Source organism: Ambystoma mexicanum, chromosome 4p, assembly GCF_040938575.1.
Source record: "Ambystoma mexicanum isolate Mex_15411 chromosome 4p, UKY_AmexF1_1, whole genome shotgun sequence".
Taxonomy (NCBI): domain Eukaryota; kingdom Metazoa; phylum Chordata; class Amphibia; order Caudata; family Ambystomatidae; genus Ambystoma; species Ambystoma mexicanum.
Genome location: NC_090927.1, coordinates 1255682913 through 1255703004, shown reverse-complemented (window position 1 = coordinate 1255703004; position 20092 = coordinate 1255682913). Strand labels below are relative to the sequence as shown.

Here is a 20092-nt window from a genome sequence, read left to right as displayed (position 1 = left end):
CCGCCCCAATCTGTCATGTGGTTGGAAAGGACTTTGAAGCATCTTGAAGGAGTTCTGTACAATTAACTAATTCACAGTCTAGGAATAGCTTTGTGACCTATGGTAACCTGACTAGGGAAGTGGGATTTTAAGGCCTCAGTATCCTTCTTGATAGTCACTTGTATTCTCGAGGCATATACCATTCAGAGGTTCCTCCTACAGCTGTCATCAATGCACATGCTGTAAAGCAAAGGCATTGCGGCAACCCATGAACATATATTCCATATGAAGAACGGCTCGTTGTGCTCCTTTTGGCCATATATTTCATAAGATATTTGTATAAATTCAGTAGCTTGAGGACATCCCTTCTGATTTTTATATATTCACTTTATTTTTTTATAGTCTGCCACATGCAAGAACCATCAGAGTGCATAGAAAGAGGCTGAGGGATGGAGTAAGGGAGGGGAAGAGGGGGAGAGGAGGAAGAGGCAGAAGAAGCCAAACTCTGTTAGGAAAGGAGTTGGAGGTTAGGAGCAGAACTATAAAGGAGAAGTAGCTTAGTAAAGCACTATTTAGGACAGATAATTCCAACTTTCTTGTTAAACCAAAGTTTAATATTACAGCCAAATACAGTTTGGTATGACATGTGACAGGGCGCAATTCTGGCAAGGTAAGGGGGGGGGCAGCGTCTTGGAGGCACCAGTGGCTGGCTCGCTACACTGTAGCTATCCTGAGGAGGCCCCTTCTACCATACTTACTGTTAAGAACCGTACTGCCCACCATGTGCACATATATACTACAAGTCCCATGAGCTTATCTGAGGGGAGAAGTCAAAGGAGAAATAGAGCGCATGGCCCCAATGGCGCCAGAGAAAAAATACTGGGCCCATAAGCCGGAAAAGGCCATCAAAAGGCAAATGGAGAAAAACTCCATTTACCCTTAATGGGTGGGAAAGGCAAAAGGTTACGTTTGTGGACCCTGCCAAGCGGCCTGAATTGTAAAAGAAGGTGCGACTATATAAAACGGAAACCCTCAAAGCAAGTGACCTATACTACAACAAATGCATCACAGAAGAAAGCAACACCCAGAAAAAGATATTCAGCCTCATCAATGAGCTAAGAATTCCAACAGCTTACAACAACACACCCACTTCCTCCTAGAAACACTGTGACGACCTTGCAAACCACTTCAAAAACAAAATCCTAAACATCCAACAAGTCATCAAGAACACAAGTAACAACTCCACCAACTCCGGAACTAACTACAAGACTAAACTACTCAGTGATCTCGAAAGAACATTTGACCAACCTAGTGAATCAAAGAAACAAAACAGGATCTTCAGCACACCTTTGCTCACTGTGCATCTACAAGATCATCCTCACCGAAGAGATGCTTTCAGAAGATTTCCGAAACTTCATGAACCATTTTCTGGCAACAGAAGTTGTAACACAAAGCTTCAAAGCGGCATACATCAAAGATACTCTGGGAAACACAGAGGACCTACCAAACTACAGAACTGTCTCAAACATCCCTTGCCTGGCAAAACATAAGAAACCTACGTCTATGAACAGATCCTGGAGCATGTAGAAAGCAGTCAGTTACTTGACCAGGCACAAGTAAGTTCCAGACCCATAAGAGGAACGGAAACGGTAGTACTACCCATTTGGGACGATCTAAAAAGTATCGTTGACTCAAATATTACCTCTGCGATAATGCTACTAGACCTTTCAGCAGCCTTTGACACAGTCCAGCACGAAACTCATCAAGAGAAATGGGGATTAACAACATGGCCTTGCTATGTGTAAGCTCCTTCCTAACAAAGAACAGAAAAACCTGACTATGCCTCTTCAAGTTGGCATCACTCACACCAACCTTTGGGGTCACACAAGGCTCATCCCTCTTCCCCTTCTCTTCAACATTTACATGGCCTGACTCATCGACCTGATCAGAAGACATGGACTTGCCTGCTACAACTACGCAGATAACCCACAGATATGAAATCTACCCTACTGGAGAACCAGACCAAACCCTCATCAACTGCCTCACACAAACAAATGAATGAGCGCCAACAGCCCTAAAGTCGACCTGGACAAAACAGAAATGATGATCACGCCCAGCAATCCTTTGGTCCAAAATCAGATTCGATAGTCTATCGAAATGGGGAACTGACTGGAATCTTCCTTATATTCCTTGTTAGAAACCTGGGAATATTAACAGTCAGCAACTTAGCAATGGAAATGCAAGTCAAAGCAGTTGTAAATAAAGGCTTCTTCCACCTATGCACAATCAAACGATTTCTAAATGTCTTCACCTCATCTTTACTGGTTCAACATTTTCCTCATTGTCCATTATTTGCCTGGCTAAAATTCATCCAATCCTACATGGATGAGTGGAAGGAAATATCTTGTTCTGAAAAGTGCATTTCCTGACTACACAATATGGTAAGAGAAGTGGTTGATTTGTTTCCTTACTGTACTAAATTTCATGTGTTTTGTAAAGAGAAGGAATGGTATGAAGTGGGATAGAGAGAAAAGAATTGGAGCTAAGACAGTAAAATTATAGTTTGTCAGCAGTGATAGAAAAGTTGTAGAGTTAAGAAGTCAGAACATATTTGCTAGATGCCAACCTTTTTTACAGAATGTGTCTATTCATTTGACTAGATATCATAATTGTATTTGTTTTGTCATCTAGGTTTTGAGATATTGCAGAGGCGGAGACCCTATTTGGATTTCATGTGAACACATTCCCCAGGAGACTGACATTCCAAATTGTTCTTGTGGTGCCAAAAGGATATTTGAATTTCAGGTAATCAAATATTGATCTCTATCCATTGTAGTAGTGTCCTTTTACTGAATAATTAATGGTAGACAGCCTATAGATTTGTGTGGTATTTTTAATTGCTGGTAGTATGAATCGGAGAATGTGGGCTTTCTCTCTGCCCTCTTATCTGTTTTCTCACAATCTTTGGTTGATAGGACCTGCACAATCTACCATTTCACTCTTGCTGTAGTGTTTCACTTACGAGTCATTAGGAAGACTGATAGAATCTGCTCAAGTGTATGCACTTTTTAATAGAGTTCTCATCTTCTCTGTTCATACCCTTTCTTCTCTGCTATTGTGACTGTTGCCACCCTGACACTGAATAGTTTTTTGTCCATCTCAAAGTCAAGTGTTAAATGTCTTTGCTGCTATTCAGCACCCTCACGTTTACTTCTATGTCCTCTTGACTTGCTATTTACTCCTACAAACTCCCAAACCCACTCTCCTTTCTTAGGTCACAATGCGTTCATCTAACTTGCTAAGGACAACAATCATGTATGATGTCTTAGTGTAGATATATTTGTTCATTAGGTCTTTTTACTGTCAAGCAAATGCACTATTACATTCAACACTCTGGAAAGAATCATTGGAATTCTGAGCAACAGTGCTGTATAAACTGTGCCCGGACCCCACCAACAACAGACGCGGCCAGCCTACAAACTCTTCTGCCACGCAGTGAGTGACATTCCACAGGGGGTCCAAACGTGAGTCTACGCGGGTCCCGAACCCAGTAGGACGGAAAAAGAACCTTAATGCCACTGTGAAAATGCAGGTGAAAACATAGGTGCTGAAAATCATACAAGCAGCTTCCCATCTATAGTCAAAGCCTCCCGCAAGTGTTTTGTGACGGGGAGACGAGCAGCACAGAGCGAGCCCTGTCAAAACGGTGCATAAGCAGACCACTCCCCCCTCCGATGTCTAACAACCTACCCGTGCCTACGGAGGCCCAGTGGGAAGGAGGGCCGGGCCTGCACCAGCGCCGGGGAGAGGCAAGCTGTCAACGCAGCACGGACCGGAGATAAGATAAGAGCTGCCTCCCCCCCGGCCCCAGTAACCCTCCAAGGGCAGAGTTTTCAGGCACAGAAGGGGGAATACAAAGTCCGTAGGTGACTGGGGCGCGTGCCCAGCATCCCACTCCCACAGACAGTGCAGTGAAACAGCGGGTGGAGCCGGATAGAGCCCAATAAGCAGGGCGCAACCTCCAATCACCTCCATTCTCGGCGCTGAGGACACAAGGCAGGAAGGAGGGACCCTAGAAGTGATAAGGTCCTCTGGGGAGTGTCTAAGCAGAGTGCAAAGTGACAGGCCAAGCAGAGGAAGTAACAATCACTAGCCGACTGTGGAGGAGCAGTGCACTACAAGGCACAAGAGAACTTAAGAAGTTGAAGTGCGTTAAGGTCAAATCAGTCTCAGCAACACGCACCGCAAACAAACCTGGAAAGCACAAAGGAGGTATCGGGGGTCCCCCCACACTGTCACTGCACGCCCTCAGAAAGGGGGAAGGAAAAAAGCAGGACCCCGCACAGCAAAAAGCCAAGACAGTCTGCAACAGTAAAAGCGGGAAGAGCCTCCAGTCACACAAACTGCCAAAATGAGTACCGCTTCCACAAAAGAGGACATTGCAGGGATCAGTCCTCCATCTCAGAAATTAGAGGAAAGGTTAAGCACATCAGAGGGAAGGTGGCGAACCTGGAACACAACCAGATCAACATGGACCTAGTAGAAATGAAGCTAAATGTGCGTATGACGGACAAATAATTGCGAGAGGAAGAACTTGCTCTCAAAATGGACAATATGGAGAACAGGAAAAGGAGGTCCAACCTAGGAATCCTAGGCCTAGAAGAGAAGGATGGCGAAACGCCTGCCCAAGTTAAGACAATGATCCAAGAAATAATAAACCAGCTATTCGAGGCAGAAGGTGGGAAAAATGTATATCCAAAGGGCCCACAGAGGAGGACATGCATTCGCGGGAGGCCCGCGCTCAGTAGTCAAATTCCTCAGCTACAAAGAAAAAAAGAGGTCCTCATGAAAGCCACACCGAAACAAGACCTAGAATTCCACGGCTCCAAGATGAAGATTTTTCAAGATTTGTCAAATTTCACTCTGGGAAGAAGAGCATGCAGACCACTGATGGCGTGGCTAACTGAGAAAGCTATACGATACAGATGGGGGTACCACTTTGATCTTACTTCCGAATATAAAGAAGAGGACTATAGAGTTGTCATCCCCCGATGAAGCAATGCAAGTTCTCAAGCACCTCACAGGACTGAACGATGACCGAGCCCAAGCCGGACCCATGTCGCAGGCTCCAAATACAGAGGTGCCCCATCAATGGCAAAAGCACTAGACTCGCTCACAAGCAAAATGGACCGGGACTAACAGTGACTCCCCAAAGGGGAGCTAGTTCCAAACCTAGTGGCCCTCACCTACAGGACGGCGTCTCAGCCCAAAGAACCTAGGACAATCACAATATCTGTGGTTCAGTTAGTGGGTTTCTTAATGTTTAAAGTTCAGAGGGAGTTTAGGATGGAAGGGGGCCTGCAGACGGACAAAGGGGCACTAGAGATGGAGGGGAACGGGCTGTCGCATAGACCACAAGAGAAATTGGAGAAGGAGATGACACGAAAATGGAGGTCCAATATAAAGATGGCAAAACCAGGTAAAGGTGGACAAGGGGGCACAACCCTGAGGGTAGCCACACTTAATGTTAAGGGGCTCAACTCCCCTTCCAAGAGATTGCTGGTCACAAGGGAGTGCGACAGGACTGACATACATGTGCTCTTCATGCAAGAAACCAGGCTCAAGGCAGGGGAAGAGAAACCACTAATAGGGAAAGGAGTGGGCCAAACATTCTTGGCCTCAGCAGAGCTTAAAAAGGGGGGGAGTAGCCCTGATTCTCCACAAGACAATCCGTCTCTCAAACCTAGGGATGCAGTCGTTAATGGGAGGCAGACTCTTGATAGTCCAGGGCGAATGGGACAGTACGCAGATCACATTTGCAGGGGTGTATACACCTAACCAGGGTGAAGCGGCTTTCAATGAGAGGGCCCTCTCCACCATAACGGCAAATAGCAGGGGTCTCTTAGTGATAGGGGGGGGCTTCAACACATGGGCGGTCCCCCAGATGGACAGGCCACACAGGAGCTAACCACGGACACCTCTAGAGAAATGGGAAGTAAATTACAGACCTGCCTGGCAGAGGGAAGCCTGATGAATGGCCAATCCAGGCAAGAAGGGATACACATTCAGATCCAGTGTCCATGAGACGTTTACAAGAATTGACTACTTGTTGATCAACAGAGACGTCAGCCCCAGAATAAAACACACTGACATCTGACCCATAGGCTGGTCAGACCATGACATGGTGAGGGCAACACTAGATATGTGGAAGGCCTCAACCGCTGAGAAACCAAATGGCGTTGTAATGAGTACCTGTGGAAGGATAAACTTTATTCGCAGGAACTCGGCAAGGCAGTACGCAAATATTTCCAGATAAATGACAACGGGGAAGTGGGTATTAGGAACGGTATGGGATGCGGGGAAAGCAGTCTGGAGGGGTCACTTGATGAGGGAAAGGGCCAAGCAAAAAAGGGAGAGGAAACTGCAGGAAGATAAGCTACGACTAGAGATCACCGCCCTAGAGTAAATGATGCATCCAGTGGGGTTGTAATGAGAAGAACACATAGAGACGTTCAAACAAAAAAGGGTAGAGCTGAAAACACTGGGAAGGGAAGATGTCCTGAGAAAACTAACACTGCTAAAACAGAAGTTGTATGAAAAGGGCGATAAGGCCGACAAAATGCTAGCCGCCAGGCTACGAGCCCAAAGAACGAACAGATGGGTGGAAAAGATTAAAACAAAAGATGGTGGCTGGGCACAGACGTTGCAAATTGTAGCGGCCCAGTTCGCCAGTTTCTACACAGAACTATACACTTCAGAGGGGGACCGAGCAGAAGAGGAAATGGATGAATACATTGTGGAAACCCTTTCTCTGCACCTTGCAAACTATTTAATCACAAACGTGACTCTGGCTAAGCCCCCGTCCTTCTCAGTGGCCCACATAGAAGTCATCCCCAAGATGGAAAAGGACCTCACATCCTGCAAATCCTATGGTCCGATCTCGTTCCTCAACACGGACGCCAAAGTGTATGCAAGGGTGCTAGCCACTGCATGGAGTACCTAATGCCCCGCCTGAAACACCCGGATCAGGTGGGCTTCATAAAGGGAAGGTAAGGGGCGGACGCCATGCAAAAGACATTGGACATCATGGAGCACTCCAGGGGAAAGGAGGGAGAGCCCACTCTCTTTAGCGTGGACTCAGAGAAGGCCTTTGGTCGAGTGGGGCTTCCTCTGGGCCATACTGAGAAACATGGGATACGGCGAGCAATTTATAAGGGGGATACAGGCAAGGTACAAAAAACCTAAAGGCATATTGGCCGTGAACGGCACCCTTTCAGAGGAATTCGGCATGACCAGAGGTACTAGGCAGGGGTTCCCCTCTCGCCACTCTTTTACGCCTTATCAATCGAACCCCTGGGCAATGTCATCAGAAAAGAGGAATCCATACAGGGAATCGAGGCGGGGATAAAGAATACAAGCTAGCTATGTTCGCTGATGACATACTACTCTATCTCACAGACCCTACACAGCCATTCCAGTAGTCCTGCAGACAATAAAATAATTTGGTAAATGGGCAGGGTTAAAAGTCAATGCAGAAAAATCCATGCTCTTCCCATACAAGAACTCTACCCACTCAAATGACGGGGGTGCTCCCACGGGGTGGGGAGGGGAGGGGAATACCAACTGAACACAGCCAACTAAAATACCTGGGGATCAATATCACTAAGAAGATGGAAGATTTATTTGAGGCAAACCCCCCCCCCCTGCAAGAAATATTAAAGGACCTGGATAAATGGACCAAGCTCACAGTATCGTGGCTGGGTCACCTGAATGCCATAAAGATGGTAGTGCTGCCAGAAATGTTATAACTCTATCAAATGCTCCCAATTGCTATCCCTCTAAATCGTTTCACTGAAATAAAGGCCAAGTTCATAAGATTCTTATGGCAGGGGAAAAAACAACGCATTGCCTACAGCACCCTAATCCAAACGAAAGAGGAAGGAGGAGCAGGGTTTCCGGACCCATATACGTACTATCGAGCTGCCCAACTTCGCAATCGTTGACCATAGAAAAGCCAGTGACGCTTGGAGATCCAAGAACCCAACCGTTATCAAACTTGGTACGAAGCGGCCCTGGAAAGAGCGGGTCAAATCATAAGGTCCAACGGGTGTATATCAATTCAGGACTTGGAAACTGGCCTGCAAATAGCCTTGCTAGGAGTATTTATGTTCCTGCAGTTAAAAGGAGAGCTTCTAACATCCAATTTATAAGAGAAGCTCCAACGGAAGCTCACTCTCTTTGAGAAAATAATTAGCGAATCCCACTCAACCAAGGGGCTCATTTCACAGATATATAGATCCCAGATAGGTGAACTAGAGAGCAGAATCGACGACCTACGAAAGAGATGGGAGAAGGACCTAGGCCCCCTGATGACAGAACAATTGTGGACACAAAGGTGCAGATCAGCACAAAAAACCTCAATCTTGGCACAATACAACCTTCACGGAATAAAATGACTGCACAGATGGCAGTACGACCCAATAAGACTATCTAAAATGTTTGTGCAATCTAGCCCCCAATGTTGGAGGGGGTGTGGATCGCATGCGGACTACTGGCATATGTGGTGGTCTTGCCCTAAAACACAAACATATTGGAAGGAAGTCTTAACATGGATTAGAAAAATCTAAGGGATCAACAGGCAGAATGACCCTAGACTTTTGCTATTCAGTCTCGAAGAGCAAGAGAGCCTCTGGATAAGGGTCCTCCATATGACGCACTTCCTCCTACTGGCAGCCAGGGCTTGCTTAACCATAAACTGGAAATCCTGCAAACTCCCATCAGAAGCCACCTGGGCCCGTAAAGCTAGAGATCTTTGCGATGGAGAACATTACAGGCGCCATCCAGGGCATATCGCCAAGCAGGGAAATGGAATGGGCCCCATTCCCCGAAGCCTATAAATAACATGTATTTGACTCTGTGACACTCGCTCCGACGCTACAGAGCAGTAATGACGAGAAGTCTCCATTCTGATGTTCATCTCGTCCCGAGGGGGGTTGGAGGGAAAGAGGGTGTTTGGGGCACATGGGGGGAGTTCATAGTTATACTGATAATGTTATACTTGTCATGCTCCAGTGCGCACTGAAGATGTTGATATGTTGATGTCGAAACCTGAAAATGCATGTCTGTAAAATGCTTAATAAATACAATTGGAAAAAAAAAAAGATTTCTCCTCTAAACCAATCACTGTCCTCTGAGGCAAACTGCCCCATCCAATGACGGTCCTCTCCCTAAATCCCTCCTCTGGCAGCCATCTTCATAGTGTTACCACACGCTTCAGTGTTGGGAGTCCTCAAATCTTTTTCATGTTTTCAATGGAAAAAGTTTTGTTTCAAAGAAGCCTGTGTGCGCTATTCATCTGCTGTCGGCAAGTACCCGTTGTCGGTGAAGTTCCGCGCCCCTCAAGGGCGAAGATCCATAGAAGATTCTACAAGGCCTCTTGGGCCTACTTTGCGGCCTCTGAACATGATGGAGGAAAAGGAGGGAAGGCCCCTCTTCAGGCTGCTACGGAAGGTGTTTTTGGAGAACAAGCACCGGCAATGCCTCTACTGCCTGCACCCGTACCACAAGGAAGTAGAGTGTGAGATATACCTCGGTTTCTCCAAGAAATTGACAAAGGACAGGCATAATAGGCTGGCAGCATGGCTTAACGCCAAGGCCTCTCACCCGTGCTCCGAGCAGGGTCATGCCTCGCCCAAGACCGGCCGGTCCGAGGAGCGATATTCTAATTCCTTTTGAGGGCGCCTCATCCGTGGGGGCCCAAGACAAGGCCAAGAGCCGCAAGTCTGAGTCCACCGGGTTTGACACGGAAGCAAGTCCCAAAGTGGATAGGGCGTGATCACATCACCTTCCGCCTCCATTGCCAGCCTACCACTAAGCTCCTCTTCAAAGAGGAACTAATCTACCCCGGCTAAACTACATGAGATATCCGGGAAGCGGCAGACAGAGAAGAAAGTTGCACAGCCCAAGCAGGCTCAACTAGCACAGGCAAAGACCTTGTTGGCGGCCCCGTCGATGACGACTACTACTACCGCAACAGCTACAGGTGCTGATCCTATGTGGGTAGCTCCCACGGCTCAGTGTGTCTGCCTCCAATGTGCAAGACCGCTGCAGTGACTTTGGCAACGTCTGCAGGCATGCCAGCAGGGGTGAAACCGGGCCAGGTCCTGGTTCAAGGCCCTCAGTGGGGAAAAAGACAGGGCCGATGAGGCCCCGAAACAGCCCTCCCATGCCGTCGCCCAAACCATGGAGGTCTCGTCCACAGACGACGCTCAAGAGTCCTTGCATACGGTCCCAGAGGACATTGAGGAGGACAACGCAGGCCCTAGTTTTCCTGTTCTGCCTTCTCAGCCAAGGGACATTTCCTTGGACATTCTGTCGACTCTACACACCTTGGTGTCAGAGATCCAGATGAGGATGCCTCAGGTTCGGGTACCTGTGGCCCCCCAGGTCCCCGATCAACCTCCAGCGAAGAAGAGGAAGCGTCATCCGATGCCTCCATTTCAACCTCCTCCACCACGTCAGGCCTCTTCTCCCCCAGCAGACCCTGACACGTGTACAGACATAGCCATAACAACGGATGATGAAGAAGACTAATCTCCCTATCTCTCTCCATGCTCGTCACTTAGGCATTCACTTTGACTCCTCTCTCTCTTTCTCCCACCATATCTCTCACTTCTCGTGCCTGTCGCTACCACCTTTTAATATTCGCAAAGTCCGTCCCTCTCTCACCTTCCATGCTACCAAACATTTAATCTCCTCCCTTATCTTCTCCCGCCTCTTCTACCGCTCTTCCCTATTCTTTGGACTACCTACTTCTCATCTCTTCCCCCTCAAATCTATCTACCATTCTGCTGTTCGTACCCTCTGTCTCCTTACCCCCCGTGACTCCAGCTCTACTTCCCTCTCTTCCCTTGGCTGGCTTCCATTTCACTCCCAACTTAAATTTCACTTCGAATCTCTCCATGGTCTTGCTCCCCCTTATATCTCCTCCCTCCTCTCTTTCTGCTCTCCCTCCCGTTTCCTTCGTTCTTCTGACCATTTCCTTCTCACTGTACCTGCGTCCCCTTGTGCCCCCTCCCGTTTCCGCTCCTTCCAACTCCTAGCCCCCCTACACTGGAACTCCCTACCTCTCGCAATCCAATCTACCGTTACCTTCTCCTCATTCCGCACTTCCCTTAAATCTCTCCTTCTCCATTCTCCTCCTTTAAACCCAGTAATGAGGTGGAGGAACAGAAGGGAGATATGTGCCTGGGAAACTCCGGTTTAGCCAAGCATCACAGCAAAGAGAGAGCAATAGGGTGATGTCATAAAGGTTCTGGGTGTTTGGTGTGTTTGACTGACACGTGTCCGGACCAATAGAAAAGAGGTTGAGAAAGTGCAGATTTCTTTCTCTAATCTACCGGCTGGTTGTTTTTTGAACAGGACACGACAACTCAGGAAGAAGGACAAAGCTATGAGTGGGTTTTTTAGCAGATGACGGCGACCCATATGTTCAAAATGAAGAGTTGCACCTGTTGTGCAGTTTAGAAGAGTGTAGCCCGTTGGCGGAGTTAAGTTGTGCTGGCTGTTACGAGGTCCGTGAAGGTTTGAGACCTGTTTGGCAGCAGGCAGAAGGAAAGGCAGCCGTTCAACGAGAAACGGAGAAACCCTGCAGTCTCTGAAGTCCCGTAAGCTCCCTCCTGGTCCCCACTGTTGCGAGGGAGGAGTTTGCTGTCAGTAGGGGTGAATCCCAGGGCTAGGAAAAGGAGGCCTGGTTTACGCGTCATGCGTGTATGAAATCAGCTGTTGTGGGCCGACTGAATCGGATGACAGCAGAGGCGAGGCGAAGACAAGGACCTCAGCGAGGGCGGAGCCGAGTCTTCATGCAGCAATGGTGATACAGTGACACAGAAGGAGCGAAGCGGCGCTCTCGCAGAAGGTGATCAGTAAGAGAGTGAGAGTACGAGCGAGAAAGTGTCCATAGTGGTCACAGGCTGAACGCTGGACTTCACTAGTGAATCGGAGGAGTTTAGGAACCCTTGTAAATGCCGCTCACTCGTTCCTCAGGCTAATTAACATTAAATGGGCTGGCAAAGATAACAGTAAAGCCAGCAGAGGACTGGGCTCCTATAAGGGACAACATAAAGATTTGCCCCCCTCTGGAAGAGTACACCCTAAATTGGGCAGCAAGCCGCATAAAGGACTGACTACAGAGACAGTTCCCAAGCCCAGGATATACAGGGAGAAGGGCCTGGAAAGATCATAAGACATTCTAATCAGAGCTACAGGAAAAGCTCTCCAGAGGAGGTGATGCCTCTATCTTTTAGAGGAAGGAAGACAGAGAAAACTCCTGAGTGGGAGCACTACTAGACCTGCGGATTTCTGCCACTGCAAAGCTGGTTCTGTGTTTCTTTAAGGAATTAATAAAACTGTAAAAGTAATCTAAGTCTGCCTCGTGGTTTGTCTCACCCAGAAATATCTGACAAACCCCCTTGCCCTTCCTGCCTCCCCTCCCTCCTTTATCTTCCCCTTGATTATCTCCCTCCCCTCCCTCCCCACTCTCACCTTTTCCCCTTCCCTCCTCCTACTCCTCCTCACCCCTCCCATTCAGTCCTACTCCACTACTCTCCCTATTCCCTTCAGTTAATTGCTCGTCTTACTGTTTTGTTGACTAATTCATATTGTAATTTGCTTCTACCGTTATATTGTTTGTTTAATGTATTAAGTTGTTCAATTGTGCAGCGCTTTGGTGTAAAGCGCTATATAAACAAATAAATACAAATACAAAGTCATAGCGCACGGTGAATCTCCACATTTGGATGCTTCACATAGGGTGTCCCCACTGAATGATGTGGGATTGTTCCACCGCTTGATCGCCAGGGCCTCCAAGCTATTCCAGCTGGTTCCTGGGGAAACCAAGAAGGAAGGCTTCTTGTATAAAAGGCGCAAGGCCAAGAGGAAGACAAATATGGCAGTGCCTTTTCTGGACAATGTTTGGAAGGAGGGCCTGGCCCTCATGAAGAACCCTTGGATGGCTCCAGCCAAACGGGATGGGCTGGAGAAGAAATATAGGATTGCCGGATTCTGCACCCAAGTGCCTGAGGTTGCAGCCATGGCTGGATTCGGTGATATCGGCGGCTACGTGGAAACGGTCGGCTAACCTGTCCTCGCCGTCTTCTGTCCTTCTGGATACCGAGTGGAAAAGGATGGACACCATGGGAAAGAAGGTGATTTACACCGCAGCGTCCACGTTCAAGGTCGCCAACGCACTGGCGATACTGGCCAGGTACGACAGGGAATTGTGGTACAAGCTGGGACCGATCCTGGAGTTCCACCCCGACGGTAAGAAGATGGAGGTCATCACTCTCTTCCAGGAAGGGTAAGTGGCATTGGATCACACCATCACAGTGGCATTAGATGTCGCCGACGCAGAGTTCCGTCAAATGGGAAGCAGTGTCTGTCTTCGTCAACAAGGTTGGATGAAAGCCACTAATTTCCATCAGAACGTCCAAGCGAAGGTGCTCGGCATGCCATTGGACAGAGAGAATCTCTTTGGGAAGGCTTTCGATCAGTCCCTCCGGGCCATCAAGACTGATAAGGAGATGGACACAGCCTGTTCCCTAGGGACTCTCTAGCAGTACCGCTCGTATTTTTACTCCTCCGGGGGAAAGTCGAGCAGGTCTTCAAAGGATTTCTCCACGTTGTACCAACAGCCTTCCAGATACTCAACACAAGAAGCCTACAGAGACCGTTCCAAGGTTTGCGGTAGCAGAGTACAGCGTCACCCCCAGGGCAGGACGCCGGCGCCGAAGCAAGCCTGAACCCACCAGGACGTCTGGCCTTCACTTGTGCAACACGGTGGGAGGCTGGCTGACGAGGTTCATCAGTGAGTAGAGAAAGGTCACCACTGACAGATGGGTGCTGGATGCTCTCGCCCAAGGACACACCCTCGAGTTCCAACGCAGTTGTCCGCGTATCCCTCCAGGTCCCAGTCGGGATCAGCACATCCAGCTTCTGAAACACTTGTGTATAGGCGCGTTACAAATACCATATCATATCATATCATACGAGCCATGCTGTGAAAAGGGGCAGTAGAGCTGGTTCCCCAACGGCTGTGGGGCTCTGCAGTCTTTTCCAGATACTTTCTAGTCAGAAAGAAGACATGGGGCTGCTGGTGGCCCATCCTACAGCTACGACATCTGACCAAATACCTAAAGTGCCAAAGGTTCTGGATGGTCCCTTTGCAAAATGTGCTTGGCAACTGGAAAAAGGAGACTTCTTGATGTCCATTGCAGAACGTGCTGTTCCTAGGTGACGGACTCAATACGGTGCCTTGCCTGGCGTCGCCCTCGCAGGAGAGGTTAGCAGCCATTCAAGGAAAAGTGCAACGGCTGTTCTCGACGAAGACGGCCATGGTGCGGGCCATCACTTTGTTACTGGGCATGATATCGTTTTGCATCTACCTTGTCTTTCTCTGCAGGTTGCAGATGCAACCCCTACAGCAATTCCTGGATGCATGTGTCTGGAAGCTTCATGGACAAGATCTCTCTCTCAACGAACAGTTCCTTTGGCGATCGAATGGTGGGGCGTCTGCTCCAAAATCACCCAAGGCATGGGATTTCAAGCCCGCCTGGTCCCCCTACAGGAGACGGCCACCATCATGCCTCCCTGGAAGGTTGGGGAGCGCACACCGGACGTTTGCATGCCAGAGGCCAGTGGCTGCCGGAGGAAAGAATCTTCATATCAACCTCCTGGAGCTACGGGCAGTGGTCTGGGCCCCCAAGTCGTTCCTACCATCTCTGAAAGGCAAGGTGGTGAGGATCTTCACGGACAACACCACCACCATGGTTTACATCAGGAAGCAGGGGGGGCACTCGATCCCCAGTGCTCTCAAGGAAGCACAGGACTTGTGGCGCTGGGCCGTCGGACAGGGGATGTTCCTCCCTCTCCACCTGACTGGAGTTAAGAACACCATTGCAGGCTCCCTCAGGGGGGAACTATGCTCCTGCCACAAGTGGGAGCTTCGTCAGGATCAGGCGGACCGCCTATTCATCAAATGGGGCAGACCCCAGATCAGTCTTTTTGCGACGGTGGCGAACTTCAAATGCCAGAAGTTTGCCCGCAGATTCCACCAGCCTAGGTGCATGAGGGACGCATTCTCCTTACCCTGGAAGAATTATTTATGTATGCGTTTCCTCCGTTCCCTCTCCTACTACGAGTCATCAACGCACTCGGACAGTGTAAATGCAAGATGATACTCATTGCCCCGGCGTGGCCGAGGCAGATTTGGTATAAGGACCGTCTCAACCTGTCAGCGTTGCCTCTTGTCAAACTGCCAGTGGTTCCAGATCTTCTCAACAGAGGAGACACAATCCTTCATCACAACCCAGGATTGCTGAACCTGAAGGCTTGGCTCCTGCCTCCCTAGAGTTTGGAGGGTATGAGTTGACTGTGGATTTCAGGGAGGTCCTCGCCAAGGCGTCATCGACCTTGAAGTGCTACGGTCACAAGTGGAAGAGTTTCTTTACGGGGTGCCAGTCACAGAAGATTACCCATCTGAGGGTCACAGCCCTACAGATCTTTCCATACTTGCTATTCCTGGCCAAGGCCCGACTGGCCACGCCACCATCAAGGTACAACATCTGGCGGTTATCTCCTGCTACACCAGGTCCCCAGCAACAGCTTCACTTTGGTCCCACCCACTCGTCAAGTAGTTTCTCAAAGGACTGTTCTGATCTTTCCCACCGCTGAAGGCTCCTCCTTCAGCGTGGGAACTCGACGTGGTTCTGACGAGGTTCATGGGGGGGAGGTGGGGGCCTTCAAGCCTATACATCAGACTTTGCTTGTGGCCATCACCTCTGCCAGAAGGGTAGCTGAGATCCAGGCCCTATCCTGCAAGCAACCATAGCTGACTTTCCACGAATATATGGTGGTGCTGCGTATGCACCCCTCTTTCAAGCCAAAGGTTCAGTCTTAATTCCACATCAATGAGCCTTTGGTGTTGCCTGTTTTTTTCCCGCAACCTTCGTCGCTGGCGGAAATGGACTTGCACTAACTGGACGTAGTTTGTGCCTTGAAGTTCTATGTGACACGCGTAAAGAGTTTTCGGAAGACTTCATAACTTTTCGTGAACTTTGGTCCTGTGAACCATGGGAAGGCCGTGTCCAAGTCTTCCATTTCAAGGTGGCTCTTCGGCTGCATCACGCACTGCCTCTGGTTGGCGGACCGTCCACTGCCTGGCCGTCCGAGAGCCCACTCCACCAGAGGGATTACTGCAACGACGGCATTCCTATCTGGTGTGTCGCTGCTGGAGAACTGCAGGACTGCTACTTGGTGGTCCACTCACACCTTCACAAAGTTCTACTGCGTCAACAAGGATTCCAGTGTCGGCCAGGCAGTGCTACGCAACCTGTTTGCTTGAGGTGAGTGCATTGCAGAAGTAAGGATTATTGCTTCTGTTGAGCGTTACCACCTCCTGTGGTTGTGTAATGTTTTACTGCTATGTACTCGTTATTCATGAGCATGTGAATCCATGCCAGACCCATGCCGGAGAACAATAGTTACAGGTAAGTAACTTAAACCTTCCCCTGGGGACTGTCTTTTATCTTACCATTTTGCTGTGTCTTCTGTCTATTTAACTAATCCTCGGTGGAATAGTCCATTTGTCACCTCACACCATTCCAGTGTGTCAATGGTTCTCATAATCCAGATTTATTTGATATTTTAATGGGTAAATCTGTGCTAATCTCTTACTTACCTATTTTTGGCCATTTATTTCTTTTATGCCCAAACATTTGGTTTCAATCTTCTACCATCAGGAGGAAAATCTAACTGAAATGGTCATCCTCTTCTTAGTGCTATAGCACTACACCGGATTACTTGACATGTTTTTTCAGTTTTTTTCCGGACACATCAACACCTTCTTATCCTGTTCTCAGCTAACATTGCTGAAAATCACCCATTCGCAATCGAATGCATTGCCAAACTACTTAGTTGGCACCCTGGCGCTGGGGAGTAGCCCGTAATGTTGCTTGGATTGTGGGACAAGCTGGTATTTTGAGCAAGCTGTTGCCTGATCCTCCCTCTTAATAACACCCCTTCCTGTCTCCCCCCCTACTCCCCTTCCTTGCATTACTTCCTGTCCCACTCCCAAACCACATTGTATTGTTTTTTTCAGGCCACTTTCTGAACCGTGTGATGAATATGATGGTTATCGCTCCTTTCCCAGAGGTAGCCTCCCCTCATGTGGCCAGGGGATGGCAGCCGCTACCTGATCCTGACCCTGACCCTGTTGGCGGCTATTTGAGGGAGGATCACATGAGGGAAGTTGACCCTCAGGAGAAAAGCCTGGCCTCATCAGATGAGACATGGTATCCCCCTTTTGCTTTTAGGGATATCGCTTCCATTCCTCATGCTTTAATGGCATATTGTGATCACCCCCTTCAACAACTCTTAAAGCTTGCTGATAGTAGTCCTCAATATTCTGTAACCAACAGAATAGTAAAGACAGACGAGGAAGAGGGGCCGAGTAATGCCGAATATGCGCGGCAGAATCAGAAGTAGCAGTCTAGTGTTTGGAGGAAGCCGAGTGTATCCAAGCAACTCCCTTTCTGGAACCGGGAGTTTAAGGATGAAACAGCTGAAGGTAACAGAGTTGCAACTGACTAGTTACTGCCAGGGAAGCCAAGCTGAGAAGCCCACAGGCGAGCGGGGAGACGGCGAGAGACTTGACTGCAGAAGCTGGTTTGCTGTGCTGGGATCACAGCAGGAAGGAAAGGGAACCAAGAAGCAGTACCTTCGCTGCCTGAACATGGAGAAGGGCTCAGGATTGAGGCGGAGCCCCGAAGGACATGGAAGCTGCCAGACTAAGCCGGTGAGCCTGTGAAGGGGAGGCGGGACATCCAGATGCGTCCATGTGTTTGCCGCGAGAGGTCCAAAGAATGCCAGAGAAAGCCGGTGAGTCTGTAGATGGGAAGCTGGGTCACTGGGGGCGCTTCGGCAGCTCCACCAAGTATAGATTAAGTGGCAGGTACAACAGTCGGGTAACCCTGAGCAAGGAGGTTGGGTCACTGGGACATTTAACAAAGAAAGTGAATGAAAGAGTGTTTGAGACCCGACACAGCAGCCAAAGTAATACCAAATATTGGAACTTTGTGAGTATGAAAAATACCAGAGTGAAGAGAGAACCTTGCTGGGGAATTTACCAGGTGTTCAGAGATTTGACAAAGGAAGTAAATGCAAGTTGGTTTGTCAGGCCCTGCGTTTTGGTGAAAACAATACAGAATATTGGAACTGTGAATGCAAGAAATGCAGGAATAAAGAGACAACCTGGCCAGGGAGCATATACCACGGGTCTGGCTAGTCTGGCACTCGCACCCAAATTGTTTAAAAGAGCTACATGAGAAAGCCTGGCAGGAGAGTATACCAGGTTTCTGGTGAGTTTGGGACCTGCACCAAATTGTGTTACTTTGAAAAGAGAATCCCAAGGAAGATTCATGCCCTTGGGGTTTGAATTGGTGTTTGTGGAAAAGACTTGTGAAATGTAGTTATTTCCCCTCGAGTGGATATTAACATCAACAGGAGAGAGGCATCCTCTTGGACCTTAAAGAACTTGGTTATTCTTTGGAACCTTTTGTTTTGGTGGAGTGGAACCTGGGGAAGGGTGCCAACACCAGGAACTGTGTGGACATATCTATTTGGAACTTTTGTTGGATTATATATACTATTTTAACTTGAACATTTATGCACTTTACAAACCAGAGACACTACCCATAGCACCTTAGAGTTAGTTTTAGAATGCAATGGGGTTGGGCTAGATTTGGGACATTAGACATTTTTGACACAGGACAGTGCCCTAGTTTTGGATTGTGGTAGGGAAATACCTCCTAGATTAGGGACAGTGAGGCATTTTCCAACCCCTTTATTGTTTAACAAAAGTCTTGAACCAATACCACATGCCCTCTGTGAGGGATCAGAAATGCGAGATGGACACAAAGATACAGCTTTATCAATGTTTGCCATTTATTAAAAATGAAGAGGTCAGCTGAACGCCTATCTTTCCCTATCATGAGGAGGATATCCCAACCTAGCAAACTAAAACTAAAGAAAGATGAACTAGTGTCCAAACTGTGTCTGACCCTCACACGAATACATGCAACAAATGTATACAAGAAATATTTGGCTGTCTTTAGTTCAACAAAACAGTGTAAGAGTTCAAACTTATAGGCTTTGGAAAATACTCATTGTGACCAGTGTTGGACCCCCTTCCCCTGGACCAATTTAGGGATATCCTTGCAAACGTTGTAATTCAACCAAATTATGTTCAGATCAACACAAAATGTCTCATCCTCCACTGCACCTTTCCACTTGGTAAAGTAAATGTCTCTTTCACACACACTTTTAAAAAAATCAAAGCAATTGTTATCCACAGTATCCTTCTTGGTTAGGCAAATGTCTCTTTCAAAAAGCACAAGTTCATAAACCAAGGCAAGTCTGATTCTCAGGATGGAAAGCAATTATTAGCACATCACAATTATTCTTCAAATGAAAAACTTTTGTAAGGATAGCACAGCCACCTACCTTTGGTGATGCCACAGTTTGTCAAAATGATAATTACTGAGTTCTTTCCACCACACCTTTTTGCCACAACCACACTTCTTCAAAACATCTTCTTCCTTCCTTGTATACTCGCCTGCCCAGACTAACCTACTACTGATCCCTTTATTGGTTTCCTCTCCTGCCAGGAAAATTAACCCCTATAACTACAATTGGTCTTAGTGGCAATATTTGCTCCAAAGTTCTCCACACCAGTATCCCTTGTGAGGAGGGCTGAACAATGGCTGCCTATTTTTATAGTCTCTTGGTTCTTGGCAATATGGGTCACGTGTTCCCCCAAACTGGTATCCTGAAAAGGGAGGATTGTGCCCAGGTTACCTCCTTAATGCTTCTAGTAAGCCATTTGACTGTTGGCAATGCGGGTTACAGGTTTCCCCAAGTTGGTGTACCATAAAAGGGTAATTGCGCCCTTGCCGCCTCTTTACTTTGTGTTCGGTATTCCCAATTATTGGTTATTAGCCAATGCCCGGTGTCACCATTAGCTTCAGGCCAACTCGCTCGTCTTTTTTGGCATCTCCGC

The 20092-nt window shown here is 48.1% G+C and overlaps 1 protein-coding gene across 1 annotated transcript in view; it reads left to right on the top strand.

The window, feature by feature from the left end:
- The window catches only part of PDCD2 (programmed cell death 2), a 388001-nt gene that overhangs the window by 333796 nt on the left and 34113 nt on the right, over positions 1-20092 (top strand). Inside the window, exon 5 of the mRNA XM_069606928.1 lies at positions 2671-2784. Coding sequence (XP_069463029.1) covers positions 2671-2784 — 114 coding nt within the window. The remainder of the gene's footprint in view (positions 1-2670; positions 2785-20092) is intronic.